This window comes from Tasmannia lanceolata, unplaced genomic scaffold (assembly GCF_043159265.1).
Source record: "Tasmannia lanceolata isolate RefF3 unplaced genomic scaffold, GAP_Taslan_0.1 ptg000026l, whole genome shotgun sequence".
In the NCBI taxonomy this organism is placed as follows: Eukaryota; Viridiplantae; Streptophyta; class Magnoliopsida; order Canellales; family Winteraceae; genus Tasmannia; species Tasmannia lanceolata.
In genome coordinates, this window is record NW_027518703.1 from 2,975,914 (window position 1) to 3,000,360 (window position 24,447).

Here is a 24,447-nt window from a genome sequence, read left to right on the forward strand (position 1 = left end):
GACCTTCTCCATTCGTAACCAGGCACGAACCCATATATATTTCTGGTTATCCATTGCACAGAGGATTTGATTTTAGGGTTCCATGGCATATCCATGGATGGCGACTCTGAGTTTATTTCAGGTATGTCTTGGTTTCGAGCCTTGGCTCCGGATCGAGACATATCTCTTTCTTTTTATATCGCCACTCGTGCTATGCTATGAGGGTGACATCCGTTTTGAGAGTTCCTTGGTAGAGCTCTCCTTCACACGTGGATGATCCAAGGGGTGTTAGGGACCCAGTTCCCTCACCGCCCTATCTCGGATCGGGGCCACAATGGAATGGTTCTTTGTAAAGAAACTGTTTATGTCTTGTTCTTGATTGAAACTTGACATTGATGCTTATTGATATTGATATTTATTTTTCAGCCATTATGAAATTGTACTAAGTTCTTCTGGTAGAACTAGATACTTTTAGTAAAATACAAAAATGATTGGATTCATTTTTTAATGAAATTCATATTTGATAATTTACAGGAATTGGCGAAAATGGAGGAGATTGCCTCAATTTGGATCTTGATGAGGATGACTTACTTGATGAGTGAATCCTTATAGTGCAGTGGGAACTATTATTTTCTTTTCCGTTGATTAAATAGTTCACCTACATATGAAACTCCTTATGTTTGAGTTTAGATTATTTCTAAAACTTTTGGTTATTCTTTAAAGTATTTTGTTTTCAGTTGGATTATAAATCTTTATTGATATGGTGCTATGGATGATTCAATAATTTTGTTTGGACATTACATTATCTATCTATTGGATTGTGCTATATGTAGAACATAGGAGGAGATTGTTGGGTATATAATATAACCCATGTATGTTCTAATATAAGCCCAATAGGTAATGGACCAGGTGTAGTGGGCCCATTTGGGCTGGAGCCCATTAACCTCTTATAACCCTAGTGTATCTCTATATATAGGGGCTGGAGACAACAAACTTGGTATTCCAAACTAGATACCTTGGGTGTAATGCTTTAAGCATCCTTGCTTAAACCCTAATACACTAACACAAACATATAAACACAGGTAAATGCTTATTCTCATCAGACTATATATGACATTATTTGAATTGACAATCATCTACACCACCTTCACTACAACAACCACCTTCACTACAAAACAATATATACATCTCCACATCACAAAAAAGAAGGATCTGAGCCGTCCAAATCACTCGCGTGCAACTACAACAACCTGTTTCCCGACGTTGCTTCCAGTGAAGAGCCCCATTAGAGCTGCCGGTGCTTTTTTGAGGCCTTCGACGGTATCTTCAACGTAAAAAAATCTTGCCTTCCTTGATGTACTGATGGGTTAACTCCAAGAACTGAGGGTACAAGTGGAGGTAGTCGAGGACCATAAATCCTTCTATTCGAATGCGCTTTGTAATGAGGTCGAACAAGTTTTGCACTCCATCACGTTTCTCAAGGTTGTATTGAGAGATCATACCACACTTCGCAATGCGGCCATTGATTCTCATGTTCAAAAGAACTGCATCGAGCATTGGGCCACCCATATTTTCAAAGTAGATGTCAATGCCTTCTGGAAAATACCTAGAAGCAGTGACCTTGCACTTTTATCAGGCAAGCAAATGGAAGCAACATTGAAGAGATGGATGCAAAATGTCTTCAAACTAAGGTTGCAAGTTGGGTCTGGTTGGGTTGAGTTTTTATTGAAAACTGAATTGGAATCAACCCAAATCCAATCCGATTTTATCTATCATACATGGATTTCTTAATGGACAAACAATCAGTGTCAGACACACATCTCAGATTCCAAAACTTCAGGATTCATGGAGACACTTTTACGTCTCTTTTAATTATTATTTTTTCTTAATACTCTGTCACCTCACAACTTTACAATTACTGTGTTTTAAGTTTTATCCATCCTAACAGTAAGCATTTATATTTTTTATACGAAAATAAAATATTATATTTACTCAAGCTACTAAAATTTTTAATATATTTTTATTATGATTAAAATTTCTGAATTAAATAAAATATTTTGGCGAATCTACGAATCTTTGTTTTTGAGGTTTGCCGAATTCGACACTCGATACCCATGTCGGATCCGACACTCATACCCCTACTGATGCAACATAGGATTATGTTAAAAGCACAACCCGAATTCCCGAAAATCGAACCGAGTTGTACGCTTACTTTAAACAAGACAGTTGCTCTTTTCTGCAGTACAAAAACTGCAATTATTTAAGAAGATAATGTTTAAGATTCTCATAGAAAATAGGTACAGACCTTTTCAAAGCCTCATTCAGGTCAGGCTCTTCTTTATAGTGGAAAGCTTCATCATATCCAAACTTGTTCTTCAATAAATTGACCTGAGTAGGCAATGGAAATAGTGATAAGCAGCAATCTAAATTAACAAGAAGACTATGCTTCCTAAAAAAATCAATGGTTTAACTTTTCTTAGCACAACCCCAAACAAGCCATGTGGGACCAACAGATTTTATCATGTAAATGAATGAAGTGAAGCCATGTGGGATTATCGGATTTGATCATTGAGACTATAGAAGTAAGGTCCAGTGAGTGCCCTCTTAGAAAAGAGCATAAAATTGACTAATTTTTGTATTTTCCTAATTGACTATTCTAGTCCATTTTCCCTAGGTAAGAAAATGGATATTGGATTGGTGAGAGGGGGAAAAGAAGGGAAAATCATCAAAAAATTCTTACTGACTAAATTTTGGATACAATAACCTTCCATTTTTCCTTGTAAATTGCTAAAATCACAATTTTTTGCCTTAAATAACTTTACCACACCATTTCTAGGTAGTTTATCCTTACATGAACATAGAATTTTGTTCGGTAAGAACATCTCTCTAAAAGATGCTGAAAATCATTGAAAAATTCTTAATGACAAGATTTTGGAGACAATAACCTCCCTTTCCTCCTTGTGAATTGCTAAAATCACAATTTTTTGCCTTAAAATAGTTTTACAACACCATTTCTAGGTAGTTTATCCTTAAATGAACATAGAAATTTGTTTGGTAAGAATATCTCTCTATCTAATGCTCCATTAGATGGAATCTTGCACATGAGAGGGAGGTCCAAAATATTAGTTTATTTTAATTTTGTTTCCAAAAAAATATATCATCGACAAAGGGTACGATAGGTAAAAAATAATAATTTTTTAATGCGTAGGTAAAAAAATAATATTGAAGGCTAATAATGAGTGATTTTAGTTATTACTTAATAACAAAAAAATTGGAGGATTTTGGTTGAGAAACTTCGGTTAAGGGGAGTTTCAGTAGATTCCCAAAAGTGAACAGAACAAAAATGCCAGAGAGAGAAGAATAATCTACAATAACCCCCATGCACATCCATGGACTATAACAAATCCCAACAAAATAAGAACATTGGACTACGATTGCCCCCAAAAGGAAAAACAGAATGTTCACTTTTTTATATAATCTAAAGAGTTGTTATATGATGCATGGTCCATTCCTGTTAAAAAATGATGCATTGGCATATTTCCCTTGAAAAATATGATGCGCAGGAGTAAAAATGGGGACCAACTGCCCATTCTTCCAAATGATTTTTATGCTAGACAGTTGTGGGTGGGGTAAGCGCCAAAGTTCTCTCTCATTGCCTGCAATTTGTAGCCTTTAAATGGGCGGTGATTCTACATTTATCAGAAAAATCTCCACAAATCAAACACTTTGGCTAATCCAATGAAAACGAATTTTGAGGGATGGCTGTCAATTACAAGGCCCGGCAAATAAATGGTTTGGATGATGGTACGAGTGGGTCAAACTTCTACATTTGCACTTGCTGATCATATTTTTCCAAGAGAAAAAGATGATTATGTATCATATAACATCTCTGTGACGCTCCGATCCCACAGTGTAAATATTGTCTGGTTCTGGGTTTCCTACCCTCCCCGGTTTTGTTTTCCAACCGCAACCAACCCACTCCGCAACCCAACCCACTCTGCGGGGCCTGCCCCTTGGAGATGCTGAAAACACAACTACATACGGAGAAGAAGAATCTACATATATAGCCCAGAAACTTTTCAGCGTCTCCCTTTCTGATGTGGGATCTCACAATCCACCCTGTTGGGACCCAGCTTTCCTCGTGGGCACACCTTCCTAGATGGAAGTCCTGTTCTAATACCATTTTGTGACACCCCAACCCCACCGTGTAAATATTGTCCAGTTTTGGGTTTCCTACCCTCCCTGGTTTTGTTTTCAAGTAGCACTAAATGTGCCCGACTCACTATCCGGGGCCCGCCCCTTGGAGATGCTGAAAACATGTCTACGCAGGGAGAGGGAGAATCCGCATATATAGCCTAGAAACTTTTACTCCCTTGCCGATGTGGGATCTCAATATCTCTAATCTAAATCTATTTATTTTTGATAAAATCTTTCTCTATCTCATGATTCTATGGACTATTTTATTTATTTATTTATTTTTTGAAGATATCATGGTGTCAAGTTTTCCAGTTGGGCAGATGACATCGAAATGCATATTCATGTCTAAGTTAGATAAAGCATGCAAATGTATATGCGGGGACCTCTTTATCAATGGTCCAAACCATTTGTGGATGCGCCATGCTGCACCCCCCAACGAATGATCCTGACCCTCCAATTTGTGGAGGCAGAAAGAGGATTAAGAACACAAGACTCCACATCCAATGATATAATGTCCACAAATTGGTGGGGTGGTTACAATCATCTGATGTTTTTGTTTTGGACCCAGCAGAATAACAGTTAGAATCTTCGAAAAAATGACCGGAACTAAATTTCAACCCATTCTTGAGTTCCCCTATTCTTGCATCAGTGTAAATAATATCTTAAGTGGGAATCACCTTTTCATTGAAGCCAGCACTTCCAACCACGTAGCAATCCATCAGCTTAGCAAGTTGCCCAACAAGTTGCCCAGCTGCAGCGGATGCCGCTGATATGTAGACATATTCCCCTTTCTTAGGAGAGTAAATTTCATGAAAACCAGCATAAGCTGTGAGACCAGCAATACCTACAAACAATATTGTCTTATGGTTAGAACTTCAAGTGCCAGAAAATTTTGCCAAGATGAAACTAAAAATGAAAACATAATACTAATTTACAATCTGGGAAGGATCTCAATTACTGTGGAGATGTGGACTGAAAGGGATTCTATGAACTTATCAGATGTTTAAGGCTGCACAACAATTTCAAGAAATTCATTGAATCCTCTTTTCAAGGACTTCAAATACAAATTGCTGGGCAATCTCAAGGCAGATAGCTTTCAAGGCAATCTTAAGATAGATTATTCGGAATTGTTGACTATTTTAATTATTTAAAGCCATAAAGGCCTTTGACTTTTTATGAATCAAATTTCATCAAAAGTTTTGCAAACAGCAACCGGATTGGACTTTATATGGTTTCATATCTCATACGTTTTTCAATTAATTTTTTGATAGTTGCAAAACGGTCTCTTTTCATAACTCTTTTTTAATACACTTTCAATGGTATTACTTGAAAACCGTTGAAGAAGAGGTCTTGATAGATACACTCAAGTGTATAGAAGACTACTTCACTTTTCTCCATGTTGCATTTACACAAACGGAATGCTCCCTCTTCTCTCTTACTGTTGGGATTTTCTTATTAGACTTGTACTTTACGAGTGTTTTATGTTTCCCGAATTTCAAGCTCTGCAATAATTCTTTATAGTGGGCAAATTTGTTCAGCATAGTTTGTGTTCGCTAGGTCCGAGCCGGTGCGTGCACACCGTCAAAAACAATAAGTGGTGTTGTATCCTAGCGATAGGTTGCAAGAGGAACCCAATTGCATACCCATTTTGGTGGGGCGATAATCTATCTTAAGGGTAGCTTCAATCCGTAACGTGCCCCTACCACTTATCTCTTTCAATTTCTTTTAATTTAGATCATATTTGGTTTGAATTTTGCTCAATGATTTGTGGATTTCAATCAAGATCATGCCGGTAATTTCATATTCCTCATTACAATTACAGGCTATATTGCTTGGTTTTGTTGAGTTGATCCAATTACCACAAATAATTTTCCAACAAAATGTACACCACACTTTGATGCCTATATAGATCCGTGCCGGTACAGTTTGGCTTCAATACTTTAAAACTTTCCTCTCGATACCTGTTTTAGTAAATTCCATTTATATTTCATTATATGTACGGATGACAACAGTTAAAAAATAAATTCCCATGCTTTGGAAATATTACAGGAAAGATCTAGAATCAGATATATGACAAAACAATGTAAAAGCTAAATATCTATCACACGGAGACTACAATCAATGCTTCAGGATTTAACGACTCTACTGATGGGGTGCAACAGCGCAGCAGCCTGTTAGCTTCCAACACGTGGCTAGAGGAGGGCCCACCGCGGGACCCTCACCAGCGGGGGTAGTTTGGTAATTACACAGAGTAGGCGAGCTTGAGCCTATAGCTGGTCGACACCTGTCTGGGAGCATTAACTCCCCAACTACCCCAATTTCTCCCTATAAAAGGGCCTTCAAAGCTCATAAATCAGGGTATTGAAAATCTCACCCACCACTCTTACAAACACCCTCTTCACTCCGGCTCATACTGACTTGAGTGTCGAAGGGCCTGTCCGGAGTACACTCCGGGTCGGTCATTCTGACCTCGTTTGCTTCTGTGCAGCACACAGCTCATCTGGACTCTACATCCCTCCAGCTCGGCTCTTACGTCACTGCCATATCTGTTAACCGATTTTGGGCCTAACAGATTGGCGCCATCCGTGGGACCCCAGAACTAAAGGCTGTTCCAACCACTTCACAAAAATGGCAGGACGCAAGAGTGCGCGGGTGCCAACCGCACGTACCACCCGAGCCGTGCTACCCGGCAGGACTCGGAGTGAGCGACTCGCCTCGCTGGTAGTGGCAGCCTCCGCCACGGCTGAACAAAACCAGCCTCGCTCCGTAAATCTTAACTCCATGCCGACTCCAGAGCAAGTCCAAACTCTCTTCCACCAGATGACCGCTCTCGTTGGCCAGTATCAGCAGCTGCTCCAGGCACCTCCCCAACCTCCTCCGGAAGCTCCACAACCTGTCCTCGAAAGGTCAGAAATTCACAGGGGAGGGTCGTCGCGTCGTAGTGAAGACCGGACTCGCCATTCCCCCGGACAAGTCTGTCACCCCATAGCCAGGCATGCTCAGACAGAGCCGCACCGCCGTAGGAGGTCTAGGTCTCGCTCTGCGCAAAGGCGCCGAGCTCATGAGGAGCGCGCGCCACGGGCGAAATCAGGGTCCCGTCGTCGGAGCCCGGAGAGCCACTCCGGCTCTGCCGCAGGCCAATCCGTGGGGAGAAACAGGTCGCCAGAACATAAAGACGACCCGGTGATGCGAAGGATAGAAGAGATGGGTCACAGAATCGAAGAGCTGGCTAAGGATCAAGGCCGGCCTGTGTCCAGGGCGTTCTCGAGCAGAACGCCGTTCACCGACGATGTGATGAGTGCTCCAGCACCAATGGGGTTTAAAATGCCAGCTATCCCGCAGTATGATGGGACCACTGACCCCGTCGACCATTTGGAGACGTTCCGGACGTTGATGCTCCTCCACGGTGCGTCAGACGGTTTCCTCTGTAGAGCATTCCCGACAACCCTCACAGGTGCAGCTAGGGATTGGTACTCAAGGATCCGACCGAACTCCATCAATAACTTTGAGGACTTCGGAGAAGACCTAGTTCGTCACTTCATGAGCAGCCGCAGGCCAAGGAAAACAGCAGCATCCCTGATGACCTTGCGGCAGGAGGATAATGAACCTCTCAAAGCCTTCGTCAGCCGCTTCAACAGGGAGGCGCTCCAAGTGCCAGATTTGGACCCCTCGGCCGCTACGAACGCGCTTCTCACGGGCGCTAAATCGAATGATTTCCGCCGAGCAGTGGCCCGCCGGAATCCTCATTCCCTGGCAGACCTAATGTCCGGGGCAGAGGAGTACATATCAGTAGAAGAGACACTGGCAGCTCTGGACTCGAGTCGGAGGAGAACCTCTGACGACAGGAACCAAGACAAGCCCCAGGCTAAGCAGCGCAGGGACGACCAGGTCGTCAGAAGGGACAAATCCCCTCACAGGAGGGAAGAAAACTTCACCCCTCTCAACACCTCGCGGAGGCATATACTGGCGGCCATCAGCGGAGAAGAGTTCATAAAATGGCCAACTCCAATGATCTCAAAGGGAAACAGGAGAGACAAATCGAAGTACTGCCGGTTCCACAGGGACCACGGACACGATACAGACGATTGCCGACAGCTGAAGGAGGAGATCGAGCAGCTAATCAGCAGAGGCTACTTGAAAAAATATGTCCGGAGTGACACCCGCGGGAGTGACCCCAAGGAGAAGGGTCCCCAGGGCCGAAGCCCTCGGCGGTCTCAACCGCCCCCAGTCCGAAGACAGTCTCCATCGCCGCCCAGTCCACCACCAGAAGCACACGGCTCCCAACCCAGAGGAGTCATTGGCACAATCATGGGAGGCCCGGCGGCTGGAGGCACCTCCTCTGCTGCTCGGAAAGCATATGCGCGCCGGGTCAACGCCGTGCATACATGCAGCAAGAAAGCGAAGACGGAGAATGAGATCTCCTTCTCGGACGCGGACCTGGACGGCCTGATATTACCACATGACGACGCCCTAGTCCTGACTATGCTCGTCGCAAACTGGGAGCTGAGGAAAATCCTGGTAGACAACGGGAGCTCAGCCGACATTCTGTACTATCACGCCTTCGAAAGAATGATGATAGGTGACGACCGCTTAAAGCCTGCAAACTCAGATCTTTTCGGCTTTTCAGGAGAAGTGGTCAAGGTTGAGGGACAAATCGAGCTCCCTGTCCTCGTCGGAGAACCGCCCTGCCAGGCCTTCGCCATGGTCAACTTCCTAGTAGTGAGGGCCACCTCGGTCTATAACGCTATTTTAGGACGGCCTGGCCAGAACCTGATCCGCGCCGTCGCGTCCGCCTATCACCAGAAGATGAAGTTCATAACGCCCAGTGGCGTGGGAGAAGTTCAAGGAGACCAGCCGCAATCTCGGGAATGTTATGCAATGGCGCTTAAAGGCAGAAACGCGACGGAGTCGTTGCCAATCGAACTACTGGACTTGAGGGACGAAGCTCAGGGAACTCAGCCCGCCGAAGACCTTGTCCCCGTTCCCCTGTGCGAGAAAGATGACGAAAAGGTAGTCCAGATCGGCTCCTCTCTTGACGACGACGTCCGGCACAACCTCACCCAGTTCCTCCAGGACAATGCGGATGTCTTCGCATGGGCCCCCACGGACATGCCCGGCATCAACCCGGAGGTCAGTTCGCACAGACTAGGTGTCGACCCGACCTGCAGGCCGGTGAAGCAGAAGAAGAGACACTTCGCCCTCGAAAGGCAGATGGCGATCAGAGAAGAGGTGGAGAGACTCCTAAGAGCTGACTTCATCCGAGAAATCCAGTACCCGGACTGGCTGGCAAACGTAGTTCTGGTGAAAAAGGCCAATGGGAAATGGAGGACCTGCGTCGACTTCACGGATTTGAATAAAGCCTGTCCAAAGGACAGCTACCCGCTCCCAAAAATCGATCAGCTCATCGATGCCACAGCGGGTCACGAAGTGCTCAGTTTCATGGACGCTTTCTCCGGATATAACCAGATCAGAATGTATGAGTCAGATATCCCGAAGACCTCCTTCGTAACGGATCAGGGGACTTACTGCTACCGTGTCATGCCCTTTGGCCTGAAGAATGCTGGGGCCACGTATCAGAGGCTTGTAAACAAACTCTTCCGGAATCAGATTGGCCGCAACATGGAAGTGTACGTCGACGACATGCTGGTGAAGAGCCTAAGCTCGCAAGACCATGTCTCCGATCTAGAAGAAACGTTTCAAGTCCTGAGAGACAATAAGATGAAACTCAATCCCACCAAGTGCACTTTTGGGGTCAGCTCGGGGAAGTTTCTGGGGTTTGTGGTCAGCCAGAGAGGGATAGAGGCCAATCCGGAAAAAATCAAGGCCGTGGTGGAGCTCGCTCCCCCGAAAACCATCCGAGAAGTGCAACGACTGACAGGGATGATAGCCGCGCTGGGGCGCTTCGTCTCAAAATCTGCAGAGAGGTGTCTCCCTTTTTTCAACGCAGTCAAAGGCCTCAAAACCTCGCCCTGGACAGAGGAATGCCAAACCTCCTTCGAGGAGCTGAAGCAGTATTTGTCCTCTCCACCGCTGTTGACAAAGCCGGAGCCCGGTGAGGAGCTAATCTTGTATCTATCTATAAGTACCCTGGCTCTGGCTGCGGTCCTAGTTCGTGAAGAGCGCAGCCAACAGAAACCGGTCTACTACGTTAGCAAAGCCTTGCACGACGCCGAAATAAGGTACCAGCGGGTCGAGAAATTGGCTTACGCGCTGGTAATGGCAGCCAGGAAGTTGAGACCGTATTTCCAAGCTCACACGATAAAGGTCCTAACTGACCAGCCGCTTAGACAAGTCCTCCACAAGCCAGATACTTCGGGACGATTGGTTAAATGGGCCGTGGAATTGAGTGAATTTGACATCCGGTACATGCCCAGGCCCGCGATCAAGGCTCAAGTATTGGCAGATTTCGTAGCTGAGTGCTCCATCCCCCAGCAGATCGCCGAACCTGAAATCGCCCAGGCCCCAGCAGCGAAAGGTACTACCACAGCCGGAGAACCGGCAGAAGATGAAGCCAGAGCAGGAACCATCCCCATGCTGCCAGTTGAGCATGATTTTTCAATCGCCGAAGCACTGTGGGAAGTGCACGTGGACGGATCTTCAAACAAGGCTGGTTGCGGAGCCGGTCTGGTTTTAACCGGGCCCGACGGTTTCACACTAGACTACGCCTTGAGGTTCGGCTTTCGCGCTTCCAACAATGAGGCTGAGTATGAGGCACTCCTCGCTGGAATGAATCTTGCAGTCCAGACCGGAGCCCAGAGATTGAAAGCTTATTGTGACTCCCAGTTGGTCGCCAACCAAATCCAAGGTATATACGAAGCCCGCGATGAGCGAATGACTAAATACCTCTCCCAGGTCCGGCAACTATCCTCCAAGTTCAGAAGTTTCGAGGTTGTCAGAATCCCCAGAACGGACAACACAAAGGCCGATGTACTGTCCAAGCTGGCCGCATCCGGATACACGACTCTCGGGAATATATGCATGGAGTTCCTACAGGCCTCCAGTATCGAAAGAAAGGCTGCTGAGATAATGCAGGTGGAACACGAGCCCTGCTGGATGGATGAGATCGTTGACTACCTGCGTAGTGGGAAACTGCCTGAGGCCAAAAGAGAAGCGCGCAAGGTGATCCAAAGAGCAGCCCGTTTTTCACTTGATGGCGAGAACTTGTTCAAAAGATCCTATACTCTCCCATACTTAAAGTGTCTCCGGCCCAGCGACGCCACGTATGCCCTGCAGGAGACACACGAAGGTATTTGCGGGGAGCACTTGGGGGGCAAAGCCCTGGCAATCAAAGTCCTCCTTAGAGGTCTCTACTGGCCAACGTTGAGACAAGACGCGCTGACCCTGGTAAAGAGATGCGAGAAATGCCAAAAGTTCTCCCCCACCATTCATCAGCCCGCCGTGTCTATGGCCCCAATTGTCAGCCCGCTACCCTTCGCTATTTGGGGAATGGATATCTTGGGCCCCTTCCCACCGGCCTCCGGAAGGCGCACCTTCGTAGTGGTGGCGATTGATTACTTTACCAAATGGGTGGAGGCTGAACCTCTAGCCCAGATCACCGAACAGAACGTGCAGAACTTCTTCTGGAAATCAGTAGTCTGTAGATTCGGGATTCCTCGCGTCCTGATAACAGACAACGGCAAACAGTTCGACTGCCGAAACTTTCGGAAGTTTTGCTCCGACCTGAAAATTGAGCAGCGGTTCACCTCTGTAGCACACCCACAGACCAACGGGCAGACAGAAGTCACAAACCGAATCCTGCTACAAGGGATCAAGAAAAGACTAGACGAGAAAGTTGGTCGATGGGCAGATGAGCTGTATCACGTCCTATGGGCCTATCGCACCACCCCGCGCACACCAACGGGCGAGTCCCCATTCAATCTGTCCTTCGGAACAGAGGCGGTAATACCTGTCGATGTAGGCACCCCGTCCGCTAGAATTTCCAACTTCAACGAACAGCTCAACGGTGACGGGCTCCGCGCGAATCTTGACTTGTTAGAGGAGGCCAGAGAAGAATCCCGAATAAGAGTCGCCGCCTACAAGCAGAAAGTATCTCGCTACCATGACTCGAAGATACGTCCTAGAGAGTTTCGGCTTAGAGATCTTGTCTTAAGGAAAGCTGCTATCTCCCAACCCAGGAAAGCTGGAAAGCTTTCCCCAACCTGGGAAGGGCCTTACCGAGTAAAAGAGGTGATTCGCCCGGGCAGTTATAGACTGGAAACACTCGAGGAACAACTGTTACCACATGCCTGGAACTCGAAGAACCTTCGCAAATATCATCAGTAGCAAAGTAGCCGACACACAAAAAAAAAAAAAACTTTGTAAATATCTCCTGAATGTGAATGAAAGAACCTTCTCTTTTTGCAAATGCCTTCGTGTCTGTCAGATTTCTAAACCCAGTTCACTAAAACTAGGGTACTCAACGTTTGGTTCGCCACGGCTCGTCTCCGCAAATACCGGGAGCCCACTCCTGGTCCGGAACCAGTCCGGATGCAAAAACCAAAGCCCCTTCGAAACCCAGTTCACTAAAACTAGGGTACTCAACGTTTGGTTCGCCACGGCTCGTCTCCGCAAAGACCGGGAGCCCACTCCTGGTCCGGAACCAGCCCGGATGCAAAAACCAAAGCTCCTTTGAAACCCAGTTCACTAAAACTAGGGTACTCAACGTTTGGTTCGCCACGGCTCGTCTCCGCAAATACCGGGAGCCCACTCCTGGTCCGGAACCAGCCCGGATGCAAAAACCAAAGCTCCTTCGAAACCCAGTTCACGAAAACTAGGGTACTCAACGTTTGGTTCGCCACGGCTCGTCTCCGCAAAGACCGGGAGCCCACTCCTGGTCCGGAACCAGCCCGGATGCAAAAACCAAAGCCCCTTCGAAACCCAGTTCACTAAAACTAGGGTACTCAACGTTTGGTTCGCCACGGCTCGTCTCCGCAAAGACCGGGAGCCCACTCCTGGTCCGGAACCAGCCCGGATGCAAAAACCAAAGCTCCTTTGAAACCCAGTTCACTAAAACTAGGGTACTCAACGTTTGGTTCGCCACGGCTCGTCTCCGCAAATACCGGGAGCCCACTCCTGGTCCGGAACCAGCCCGGATGCAAAAACCAAAGCTCCTTCGAAACCCAGTTCACGAAAACTAGGGTACTCGACGTTGGTTTCGCCATGGTTCGTCTTGGCAAAGAATTAGGAGTCCACTCCTAAGTCCATGACTCCTACCTAGAGTGATAGTTACGCATCATACAAAAAGAAAACAGTATAAACTAGAGACGGACAAGCATTGAAGAGTTAAACAAACAAAAACTCTTTCCATTCATATGTCGGGGCCTCAGAGGACCATTACAAAAGGGAGTTGGGCCTCCAAGGGGCCATTACAAAAAGAAATCACACAATCGCCAAAAAAAAAAGGGGAGGAGAAGAACTCAGGGCGCCTCATCGCCCCCATCCCGCGCTGGATCTGCCCCCGGGGGCAAGAGTGCGTCAGTTGCGGTCGGCTCCTCGCCAGTGAGCGTCGGTGGATCAGGTATAACCATCCTCGACAGGTCAACGCCCGGATTGGAATCCTTGACCTGCCCAAGGCAGTCAAAGAACCCTATCTTGTAGGCCTCACTGGATAGAAGAAGGAGTTCGTCCTCCTTCTCCTGAACGGCAGTCGCCTGCCTCGACAGGGCTCTCTCCCTCTGATCGTTGAGGGCTTCCGTCGCCTCCTCCTTCTGCGCGGCCAGCTTAGCGGCAAATTCTTCTCCCAGCCGCTTGATCTCTTCGGCAGATTTTTCCACGGACCTCTTCAGCTCCTTCGCCTCCTTCTTCAACTTCCCATTCTCCTCCTCAGACTTAGTTATAGCATCGGAGAATTTCTTACTCTTCCCCCGCAGATCATTGAAGTACACTCCGATCTGTAAAAATGCAGAGGAGCAAGTGTTAACACAAGCAAACAAAGCAGGAGGGAAGCAAAGAGTAAGCGTACTCGTCAGCCATCTTACCTGATAAAGAGAAGAGAATACGGCCTCTTCGGCCGTAGCCGGCGGCTCGTGGAGAACCTGCTGCTTGTCTTTGTCAAGGATGCACTTAGTCTGAATCTCTACAGCCACCCGGCTCTCTCCAAGGCCGGAATCAGTCTTTTGGACGGCCCAGTTCGGCCGAAAAACGTTATCACCGTGCCTCGACGGGGGCGGAAGGGTGCCAGCAGACGTTGCCACGGTCTTCGAGGATCCTGCGCCCCGGCCGGATGAACTCACCAGTTTCACCGAACTCTTGGGCTTGGGCTGGGGCGGTGCGTCCTGGGTCGGAGCCGGACTCGCCGTCTCTGGAGCCTTCCTTTTCTGGCCCTGACGGACAGTCCCGAAGGCCCCCTTCCTCATCTTATCCACTAGCGACTGCTGCTGCATCTCTGAAAGATAGCCAAAAACGAAACCAGTCAGGGGCAAAAACAAAAAAAAAAACAAAGGGGCGGAGAGACGAATTTTAAAGGAAGCTATCTACGTACGTGCCCGGGTCGCAGTACTAAGGCCCAACCCGACCAAAACCTCTTCCCCTTGGAAGTCTGAACAATCAACAGGCCCCTCACGGTCCAGCACATCCCGAAGTAGAGCGAGGGTTCTCGCATCCTCACCCTCGAGAAACGGTTTGCGACTCATCGCGACTGTATCCGGGGTTCCCCATTTCAAAGGGACCGGCCAAGGCTCGCTGGACTCCGTGTCCTCAACATAAAAGAACCTGTTCCTCCACAGGTGTATGGAGGTGGGAATGCCAGTGATCATTTTTATCTCCGGACGCTGGCTAATGTAAATCCAACCCCCACCCTTGTGCTTCTTCAATTGCGCACACGCGCGGAACAACGGTACTGACAAGTCCCTCCGAAGCCGGCCCCGAATGAGGTATACAAACCCCGTAAGCAGCCTCCACGAGTTCGGCGCCACTTGGGCCGGAGCTAGCCCGTAATGCTGAAGCACCGAAGCGAAGAAGGGGTGTAGAGGAAATCGGAGTCCGGCCCTCAGTGACTCGTCATATATACAAATGTCGGAGCTCTCGTTACAGGCTCTATCCCCCTCCATCGCCTCCCTCAGTCCAAACCTGGATGGGATGCAGTACTTGTCCCTAATCACTGCCATGGCGGACTCATCCAGGTAGTTCTCCTCATTGAGAGCCTGTATGTTGTAGGTAGGGTTGGCATCCATACGGGCCCGTGCTACGACCTCAACGGCCCGGCCTGGTTGAAACGTTGTGGACGCCTCGCCGGCGTCACTACCAACACTCCCCCCTTGTGGAACGTAACTATCCGTTAGAAGCGGAGCGGTGTTCAGGTCTAATATCGCCTCGTCCTCCCCCTCCTCATCACTACCTATAACAGTCACACTCGCCATTTTCGGGGCCGGTGACCAAGTAGGCCTATCCTCGATCCTAATCAACGATCTAGACCCTGAACTACTAGAAGACGATTCCCCCGAACCGGACTCAGGACTAGAGCTACTAGACATGAAAGCAGGAAAAGAAATGAATGAGACGCGCTCAAGAAAAATTACCGGATCACACTGAATGCTCCCGAATCCACCGCCGTTCACAAAAACTACACGGCCCGAACTGACCCTCGCCGAACTGGACTTCGCCGAACCGACAGAGGAAAAAGAAGGGAGAAGGAGGAAAAGTAAAAAGTGAAAGTGAGAAGGCAAAACCCACTCTTATATAGATTTCTCTGAGGCGGTTTGCATTAAATGAAGGGCGCACGTCTCGAGGACGCCCGAGGGGTGCCACGTGTCTCGTATTAACGGCGGGCACAACTTCCGAGATAAGTTCCAAGCAGCCCGCCCCAAGCCGTACTGGATATAAGGCGTTTCGCAAAAACGACAAAAGCAGTCCGGCCCAAGCCGGACTGAATATGACGCGTTTCGCTAAACGACAAAAGCAGTCCGGCCCAAGCCGGACTGAATATGACGCGTTTCGCTAAACGACAAAAGGCAGCCCGGCCCAAGCCGGACTGGATATGACGCGTTTCACAAAACGACAAAAGCAGCCCGGCCCAAGCCGGACTGGATATGACGCGTTTCACAAAACGACAAAATTTAGTCCGGCCCAAGCCGGACTGGATCGCTAAACGACAAAGGGCAGTCCGGCCCAAGCCGGACTGGATATGACGCGTTTCACAAAACGACAAAAATCAGTCCGGCTTGGGCCGGACTGGGTCGCTAAACGACAAAAGGCAGTCCGGCCCAAGCCGGACTGGATATGACGCGTTTCGCTAAACGACAAAAGGCAGTCCGGCCCAAGCCGGACTGGATATGACGCGTTTCACAAAACGACAAAAATCAGTCCGGCCCAAGCCGGACTGGGTCGCTAAACGACAAAAGGCAGTCCGGCCCAAGCCGGACTGGATATGACGCGTTTCGCAAAACGACAAAAATCAGTCCGGTCTAAGCCGGACTGGGTCGCTAAACGACAAAGATCAGCCCGGACTGCCTCCGATTTCCGGACTGCTCCATTTTCCGGACTGCCTCTAAAATCCGGACTGCCTCCGATTTCCGGACTGCTCCATTTTCCGGACTGCTTCCAGATTCCGGACTGCCTCTAAAATCCGGACTGCCTCTAAAATCCGGACTGCCTCCAATTCCCGGACTGCCCCATTTTCCGGACTGCTTCAGATTCCGGACTGCCTCCGATTTCCGGACTGCTCCATTTTCCGGACTGCCTCCAATTCCGGACTGCCCCATTTTCCGGACTGCTTCAGATTCCGGACTGCCTCCGATTTCCGGACTGCTCCATTTTCCGGACTGCCTCCAATTCCGGACTGCCCCATTTTCCGGACTGCTTCAGATTCCGGACTGCCTCCGATTTCCGGACTGCTCCATTTTCCGGACTGCCTCCAATTCCGGACTGCCCCATTTTCCGGACTGCTTCAGATTCCGGACCGCCCCCAAATTCCGGACTGCTTCAGATTCCGGACTGCCTCCAAAATCCGGACTGCCTCTAAAATCCGGACTGCCTCTAAAATCCGGACTGCCTCCGATTTCCGGACTGCTTCAGATTCCGGACTGCCTCCAGATTCAGGACAAGCCTCGACCACTCTCGATCGGAAGCGTACCCCACCATATTTCCCCAAGTCACCATAATAACTTGGAGAACTGGGGGGCAACTGATGGGGTGCAACAGCGCAGCAGCCTGTTAGCTTCCAACACGTGGCTAGAGGAGGGCCCACCGCGGGACCCTCACCAGCGGGGGTAGTTTGGTAATTACACAGAGTAGGCGAGCTTGAGCCTATAGCTGGTCGACACCTGTCTGGGAGCATTAACTCCCCAACTACCCCAATTTCTCCCTATAAAAGGGCCTTCAAAGCTCATAAATCAGGGTATTGAAAATCTCACCCACCACTCTTACAAACACCCTCTTCACTCCGGCTCATACTGACTTGAGTGTCGAAGGGCCTGTCCGGAGTACACTCCGGGTCGGTCATTCTGACCTCGTTTGCTTCTGTGCAGCACACAGCTCATCTGGACTCTACATCCCTCCAGCTCGGCTCTTACGTCACTGCCATATCTGTTAACCGATTTTGGGCCTAACATCTACTATGCTCTGCTTTTGTTATTATGATAAACTAGTTGCAGACACGGGTGCGAAGTTATTTCCTCTTGAAAAGAAACTGCCAGAAAATGCATATTATAAAATCAAGACAATTTGTGTTACAATTCAACTTATGAGGTCCCATGATCTACAGTGATGGATAAAAAAAGGAGTCCAGTCCAGATATTAGCATGATCATTACAGAAAATAACCCAACATTCGAAAAAGAAAATGGAAAACCTTGATTCTAACTCTAACAATTTGTTCTCTTCTCTCTTGCCATCATCCAATTCTAACTCCACTGTCTGTGATTCCACGGCAATTGAGGACGATCTGGCACTCTCTGAGGGGCTATGGAGGGATTCTCTGCCACTTTGGAATCTACGAACCTTAGATCTTGGAACGATCGGCTCTGCGACCTCAGTCACGGCATTAGGAGACAATTCTGAGACGGAAACCGGAGAAGAATTGTGGACTGAGAGAGAATCGAAAAACAGTAACTGTGTGTTAGCCCTTTCTCTTAGGATTAATCACTGATTTATATTATACAATTACCATTAGAATTAGATTAGGAGACAAAATGCCTCTTTGAATACATCTAAAAGATGTTTGCATATATGCAGATTCCTTTATGCAAATGGTTTTGAAATTAAATATGATTATTTTTTTAATAATCTCCTAGAAATTATATAGTTGGAGGCTTCCAAAGAGGGCTTAATGTACCACATGAAGAAGATAATAATAAAATAATCTTATTTGTAATTAGGTAATTTTAGTGGGCAGGAAAGAGGCACGTATATACATATGTATCACTGTACTAAACATATAGTACAGTGATATATGTTTCTCTTTCAGAAGCCTTTGTTTCTCTTTCAGCAACAGTCTTTTCAACCTTTTAGAAAATGGGTTACTTGCAAATGCAAACACACCCCACCAAAAAATATACACGATCATCATTACATTATAGGCACTGAACAAAGAAAACCCAATTAAAATCAGCTTCCAAATCAACATAAAAAGGATCAAATAATAAATAAACTATTACAATTCTCAATTAGTTAAGTAACCAAAGCCTGCTATATGTAACAACTTTTAGAAAGGGTGAAGGGTCTGTTCGTTGGATTTTGAAAAGAGGGAGCGGCTTTGGGCTCTGTTCGTTTTGAATTTTGAGAACAAAGTGCCTAGGACTCAAATCAGGTTTGGACCTTCTAGTTTACTCCCATATGGTTCTCAAAATCCAAAACGAACATGGCTTGCTTGTTCTACTCCCAATGAGTTTAGAGAGCAAATGAGTGATATGGGTTGAGAATGAGAGAGAGAGTGAGAGCATACCTTTGGGCCTTTGGCAACTTGCGCAAAAATGGATAAAAATGTTGAGATGGATAAGAGAGAGAGACCTAAATCGTAAAAAAAATGCAATTTAAAAACCTTAAATTTAAATTATGAGATTAATTTAACCTCGGGATGAAGCCGAAAGGGCAAGGTACAATATATAGAGAGGGAGTTAAAAGGGGGAGGGGAATCATTGAATCCTAATCTTTAGAAATAAATTAATAGATTAATTAGCATGTAAAACCGTTAATTAACTATCGTGTAGAGGGATTCTATCGTGTAAACCGGTTGCTATAGTGTAAAACGGTATATTAAGCATCGTGTAAAACGGGATGCAGTGAATCTACAAGAAGATATTAATGCTGATTTTAAGGGATATTCTTTAAATACGAAAGGAAGCAATAACGTGGTGAGATACGAAAAGTCAGGAGAGACGTGGGGTGTATCTGCTAATTTAAAGGGCTGTTACTGCCCATTTAATTTAATCGATACGTAGAAGAAAGAGAAAGAAACGTATTTTTTTATTAAAGTTTTGAAGATTTAATCGGAGATTTAATAGCTTCCTTATTGGAGATTTATTTGGTGAGAGAGATTTATGAGAGGGAAAGAGATATTATAGGAGATTTAATAGCTTTAAAATAGCTATACGCAGAACTTGGGTGTATAGTAGGGTGCCACGTGGCACAACCACAGCTTAGAGGATTCCGCTTTACTTATATATATATATGATTAACCTAATTAAATAGCGAAAAACGAGATCTTAATCTCAGCTCCAAATCAAATTCTTTTCTATAGGAAAATAGGAGATTTTATATCGTGTAAACCCTTATAGTCCCGTATTTTTCAAAAAGTTACCGACCACACTATAAGATGATCCAAACCATCCATGTGATGTGCCCCAAAAATCATTTCTATAGGATGATACAGGATGATCCCAACCCTCCGATCTTTAGAGGAACTGCATTTTATGGAAATGTCTATAGATCGGAAGCCTAGGATCATCCTATACAAATGATTTTTGGGGCACATCCTATTTACCATATGGCCCATCACATGGAGGGTTGGGACAATCCTATGATGTGGTCCGTATAGTACTTTTTGAAAAATACGGGACTATAAGGGCTTACACCATATAAAATCTCAGGAAAGTAGGTATACAAAAACATAAGTATCTATGACATGGAGATAAATAAGACCAAGTAAAAATAGTTCGACTTACCGAGGAGGCCTGTGTAATAAGAAAGTGGCACATCGGTAAATTTGATCTTAATTAGCATATAGGTCTCCGCTATGAGACTGATCTCTTCCCATCCAGTGAACCCCCACACCAAGTCCCCTTCCTTGAAGTCCGGATGTCCAGAATCTATAACTTTAGATACACCATAGCCAATTATAGGCTGTATAATAAGAAGAAAGTAACAAACACAATTTCAGGACCTAGCAAGAGAAGAAAAGTCTCAAAATGTCACAACTTGTCATAACTCAACCAAGTTGTATTCACACTTGGTTAAGTGTTTTATATTGCCTTTTAATTTAAACTCAACTCAGCTCAACTCAGCTCAACTCAACTAAGCCTTTGTCCCAAACTGGTTGGGGTCAGCTAATGAATCCTTTAGAAAATTTACATGCATGAGCCTTTTAATTTTAAGCAAGAGGTTGATTTTTTTTAGTTTTTAACGCATTCAACTGAGTTCAATGCATTCTAGATCGTGTTCTGCAAAAACCGAGTTCTATTATCTCCATTCGGTTCTTGTTTGACTCGAGTTGACTCGCTAAGTGCTCTTAAGACAATAATACCTTAATAGGGCTCAAAACTAGGGGTGTTCAATCGGTTATAACCGAACCAAAATAACCGAAATTTGATAACCGCAATTATTTCGGTTATCAAATTTCAGAAACCGAAGCCGAATCGAATTTTACGAAACCGAATCGAAACCGAATCGAAACCGAACCGATTAGTGATAGAAAAAGACAAAAAATATCTATTTGGACGGTTTGATCGGAGGGCTATGATCAACCTATCGAAACGGTTTTTTAGGCACAACCTATTGAGGTTGTGATCAATCAAATGGACGGTTTGGATCATCCTACGGAGTGCCCATACACCATTTTTTGAAAAAATAATGTTTATTTTTGGTTAATTTCGGTTATTCGGTTAACCGAATATTTTTCCCGAGATAACCGAAACCGAAACCGAATAACTGAATTAACCAAAAATAAAAACTGAAACTGAACCGAATTAGCAAAAAACCGAACCGAACCGACCGAATCAATTCGGTTCGGTTCGGTTATTCGGTTAAAACCGAATAATGGAACACCCCTACTCAGAACCAGACTAAGACTATGTAATTTGGATTACAATCGCCCAATTATCAACAACAAGTCCTCTAACCATTACCGCTCCATCAGAGATTCGATCGAGTCAACTAGGTTTTACCTTGGCTGAGTTCTCGTCTGAGTCCGAGTTGGTCCTATGGAGTGTAAGGAAAACTTCTCTGACTCTCCCGATTGGATGAAAATTGATTTTGTCAATCATGGACTCACCCAAGTCAAATTGGTTTTACCAAGGCCGAGTTATCGGAAGAAACTGAGTTTTCAAACACTGAAGTAAATTACAAAATATTTTAAAGCAAACGGGGATGGGGATTCTTTCTAATTATTTTGGAGCCATTTTGTTTGGGCATTGGCAAACGGGCCATCAACTAAAAGATAATATGGTATGCATTAAACACTAAAAATACCTCTCACGGTTTTGCAACATATTAAACACTGTAATGATTTTTTTAGGGAGCTGATATATTCGTCCCTTTTCATTATTTGGGACGCCCCTTTTCAGCCTTTTACCGGCTATGCCAAGTAGCTGTTAAGAAGTGAGTTTTTCTTAAATTACAAAAATAATCATGCCTCCTGTCTCTTTCATTTGCACTAATCGTCTTTTTTTCTTCGTCTCTGGTTCAAAATCCACTCTATTTGAAGCTCTCTCTCTCTCTCTCATTGGACAATGTAAATCTTCTTTCAACCACTGTTAAGTACCTTACCAATACACCAAAAGCTTCAGAGCTGATTGAGCGTGTTAGGCAAGGCCCTTTAAACATTTCCCATACCAGGTTGGGTCCCACCTAGTCCCATACTAGCGGGCCTAGGACCGTAACAACATCTATCTTCTCCTCCATTTCATGTGTATTGTTTTCTCTCATTTTAGTTTCAATAGAAAGGTTTTTACTCTTTTAAAAAATGTCCTTCAAAATACATATAAAATTAATAGAAATGGGTTTTACTCTATTTCTGTTGCGTGCCTAATTGGCCGTAACACAAGTGAACAAAACAAAAAGATAGAAAAGATGGGAAGAGAGGTTGATTTGAGCCAGCCGGACTTGCCAACGGCTCAATTCGAGAGGATCCATGATTGTCCAAAACAAAGTTTCCTTTGTTGCTGTAATTTTATATTCTTCCCATTTCATTGAATTACTACTATATAAATACAAGCAATACGGAGTGCCACCTCAAAGCCCATCTACCCACTAACAAGACACATCACAAATAACTAAATCTACAACTCTAAAACACATACCCATTACATAAAAAGAAACAGAGAAGTTGAAGGGTTTGGGGGTGATAATGGAGATGACATATCAAAATGCCCCAAAAATTAAGGCCTCCACACACACAGGGAGAGAGACAAGGGTGCCCTTGCAGACATGGGCTGAAAGGGTATCCCATTGGCTTAAAAGGACGGTTGTGCAGTTATTATGGCTGCAAGTCAAACTGTATTAAATGCACAACCGTCCATTTCAGCCAATGGGGGTGCCACAACCTATTTACGCCTGACAAATGGACTGTTTGGATCATTCTATAGAGTGGGCCCTACCGTAAGGGAAAAGAAAAAGAAAATTACCGATCCTGGCTTGAAGGAAGGAGTATAGGCTGGTGAAATCCGATTCATCTGACCTAGCAGAAAAGGATCACAAGAGAGGTAGAGATTCTTTACGAGGACTGATTTTGATCCGGTCTATCGCGTAAGCCTATGGAGGGCGACCGCGAAGGTCCGGTCGACTGCGTAACCTTTTTAAGTCAAAATATTTCTAAAACAATAAGCTATCGGCGGGCGACCGCGACTACCTTGCTCGACCGCAACGATAAATATTTTGAAATTTAAAAAGGGTGCCCGATAAGGGCGGGCGACCGCTGTGGCTTGGTCGACCGTGGCGGACTCGCAAAAGAGACGTTGGGGTTTACAGTGGGTAGGTGCAATCACCCAGTTTTATTACAGTTTTGCCCTTGTTCTCTCCCAAATGAACTAGGGCTATTTAAACACCATCAAAGACCTTCTCTAAACACATTTTGAATATTTGAATATCAAACTTAGAGCTTTTCTCTTGAAGATCAAAAGGATTCTTCTTCAAATCTCTCGAGCATTTAAACTTGTATTCATTTCTTGTTAAGACGTTCTCCCTAAGCTTTTAGTGTTAATCATTGGGAGTCTTATGAGCTTTGAGAGTTGTATATGCCTATAAGAGGCTTGAGTGTTCTTCATTTTCCTTTCTTCTTCCGTTTATGTGTATGTGAGATTGCAAAGAGGAGTTTCTCGCTTCAAGGCCGGAGTGTAACGAAGAAGAACATATTTGGAGGTAGATTTGTAATACAAGGGTGTGTCCCCTTGTGAAGGTGGTGAATGTGTATACGCTTTGGAAGACGGCGTCAATGAGTCTCACCTTAGTGGAGAAAATTCCAAGAAAATGCAAGCACTTGGGTAGTGGAGTAGGTCAAGTTGTGACCGAACCACTATAAATCATCGAGTGGTTTCCTCACTCTTTCTCCTCTCTCTTGTGGTGTTGGTAATCTCTTTCCCTTTTATTTTTAATGTAACTTGAACAAGGGTTAGAACTAATTAGGCCAAACTCACTTGCCCTAGCTTTTTAAATAAAAAAATTTGACAACACCAATTCACCCCCTCTTGGTTGTTGCCCTTCGGGATTTCAGTGCCCCATTGGCTTAAAAGGACGCCTGTGCAGTTATTATGGATGCAACTCAAAGTGTATTAAATGCACAACCATCCATTTCAGCCAATGGGGGCGCCACAACCTATTTACGCCTGATAAATGGACGGTTTGGATCATTCTATAGAGTTGGCCCTACTGTAAGGGAAAAAAAGAAAGAAAATTACTTATCCTGGCTTGAAGGAAGGAGTATAGGCTGGTGAAATCCGATTCATTTGACCTCGCAGAAAAGGATCACAAGAGAGGTAGAGATTCTTTACGAGGACTGATTTTAATCCCTCAGCAACCTTCAATCGGATTTTGCTACAACTCAAAATCATGTCCGATTCTTTAGGAACCCCGTCATGTAATCTCTCAAGATTATCTGTTTGTTGCTCACTACATCTCCCTTACCCAT

The 24,447-nt window shown here is 45.5% G+C and overlaps 1 protein-coding gene and 1 pseudogene across 1 annotated transcript; both read right to left on the reverse strand.

Annotated features, from left to right (window-relative positions):
* Positions 1-1,205: 1,205 nt before the first annotated feature.
* LOC143858665 (2-alkenal reductase (NADP(+)-dependent)-like) lies at positions 1,206-24,447 on the reverse strand (annotated as a pseudogene).
* On the reverse strand, positions 13,543-14,556 carry LOC143858666 (uncharacterized). The gene is made up of 2 exons (XM_077369369.1): positions 14,154-14,556; positions 13,543-14,066 (listed from the first exon to the last, which is right to left on the reverse strand). The coding sequence occupies exons 1-2, from the start codon at positions 14,529-14,531 to the stop codon at positions 13,593-13,595; spliced, it is 852 nt and encodes a 283-aa protein (XP_077225484.1). The 5' UTR covers positions 14,532-14,556; the 3' UTR covers positions 13,543-13,592.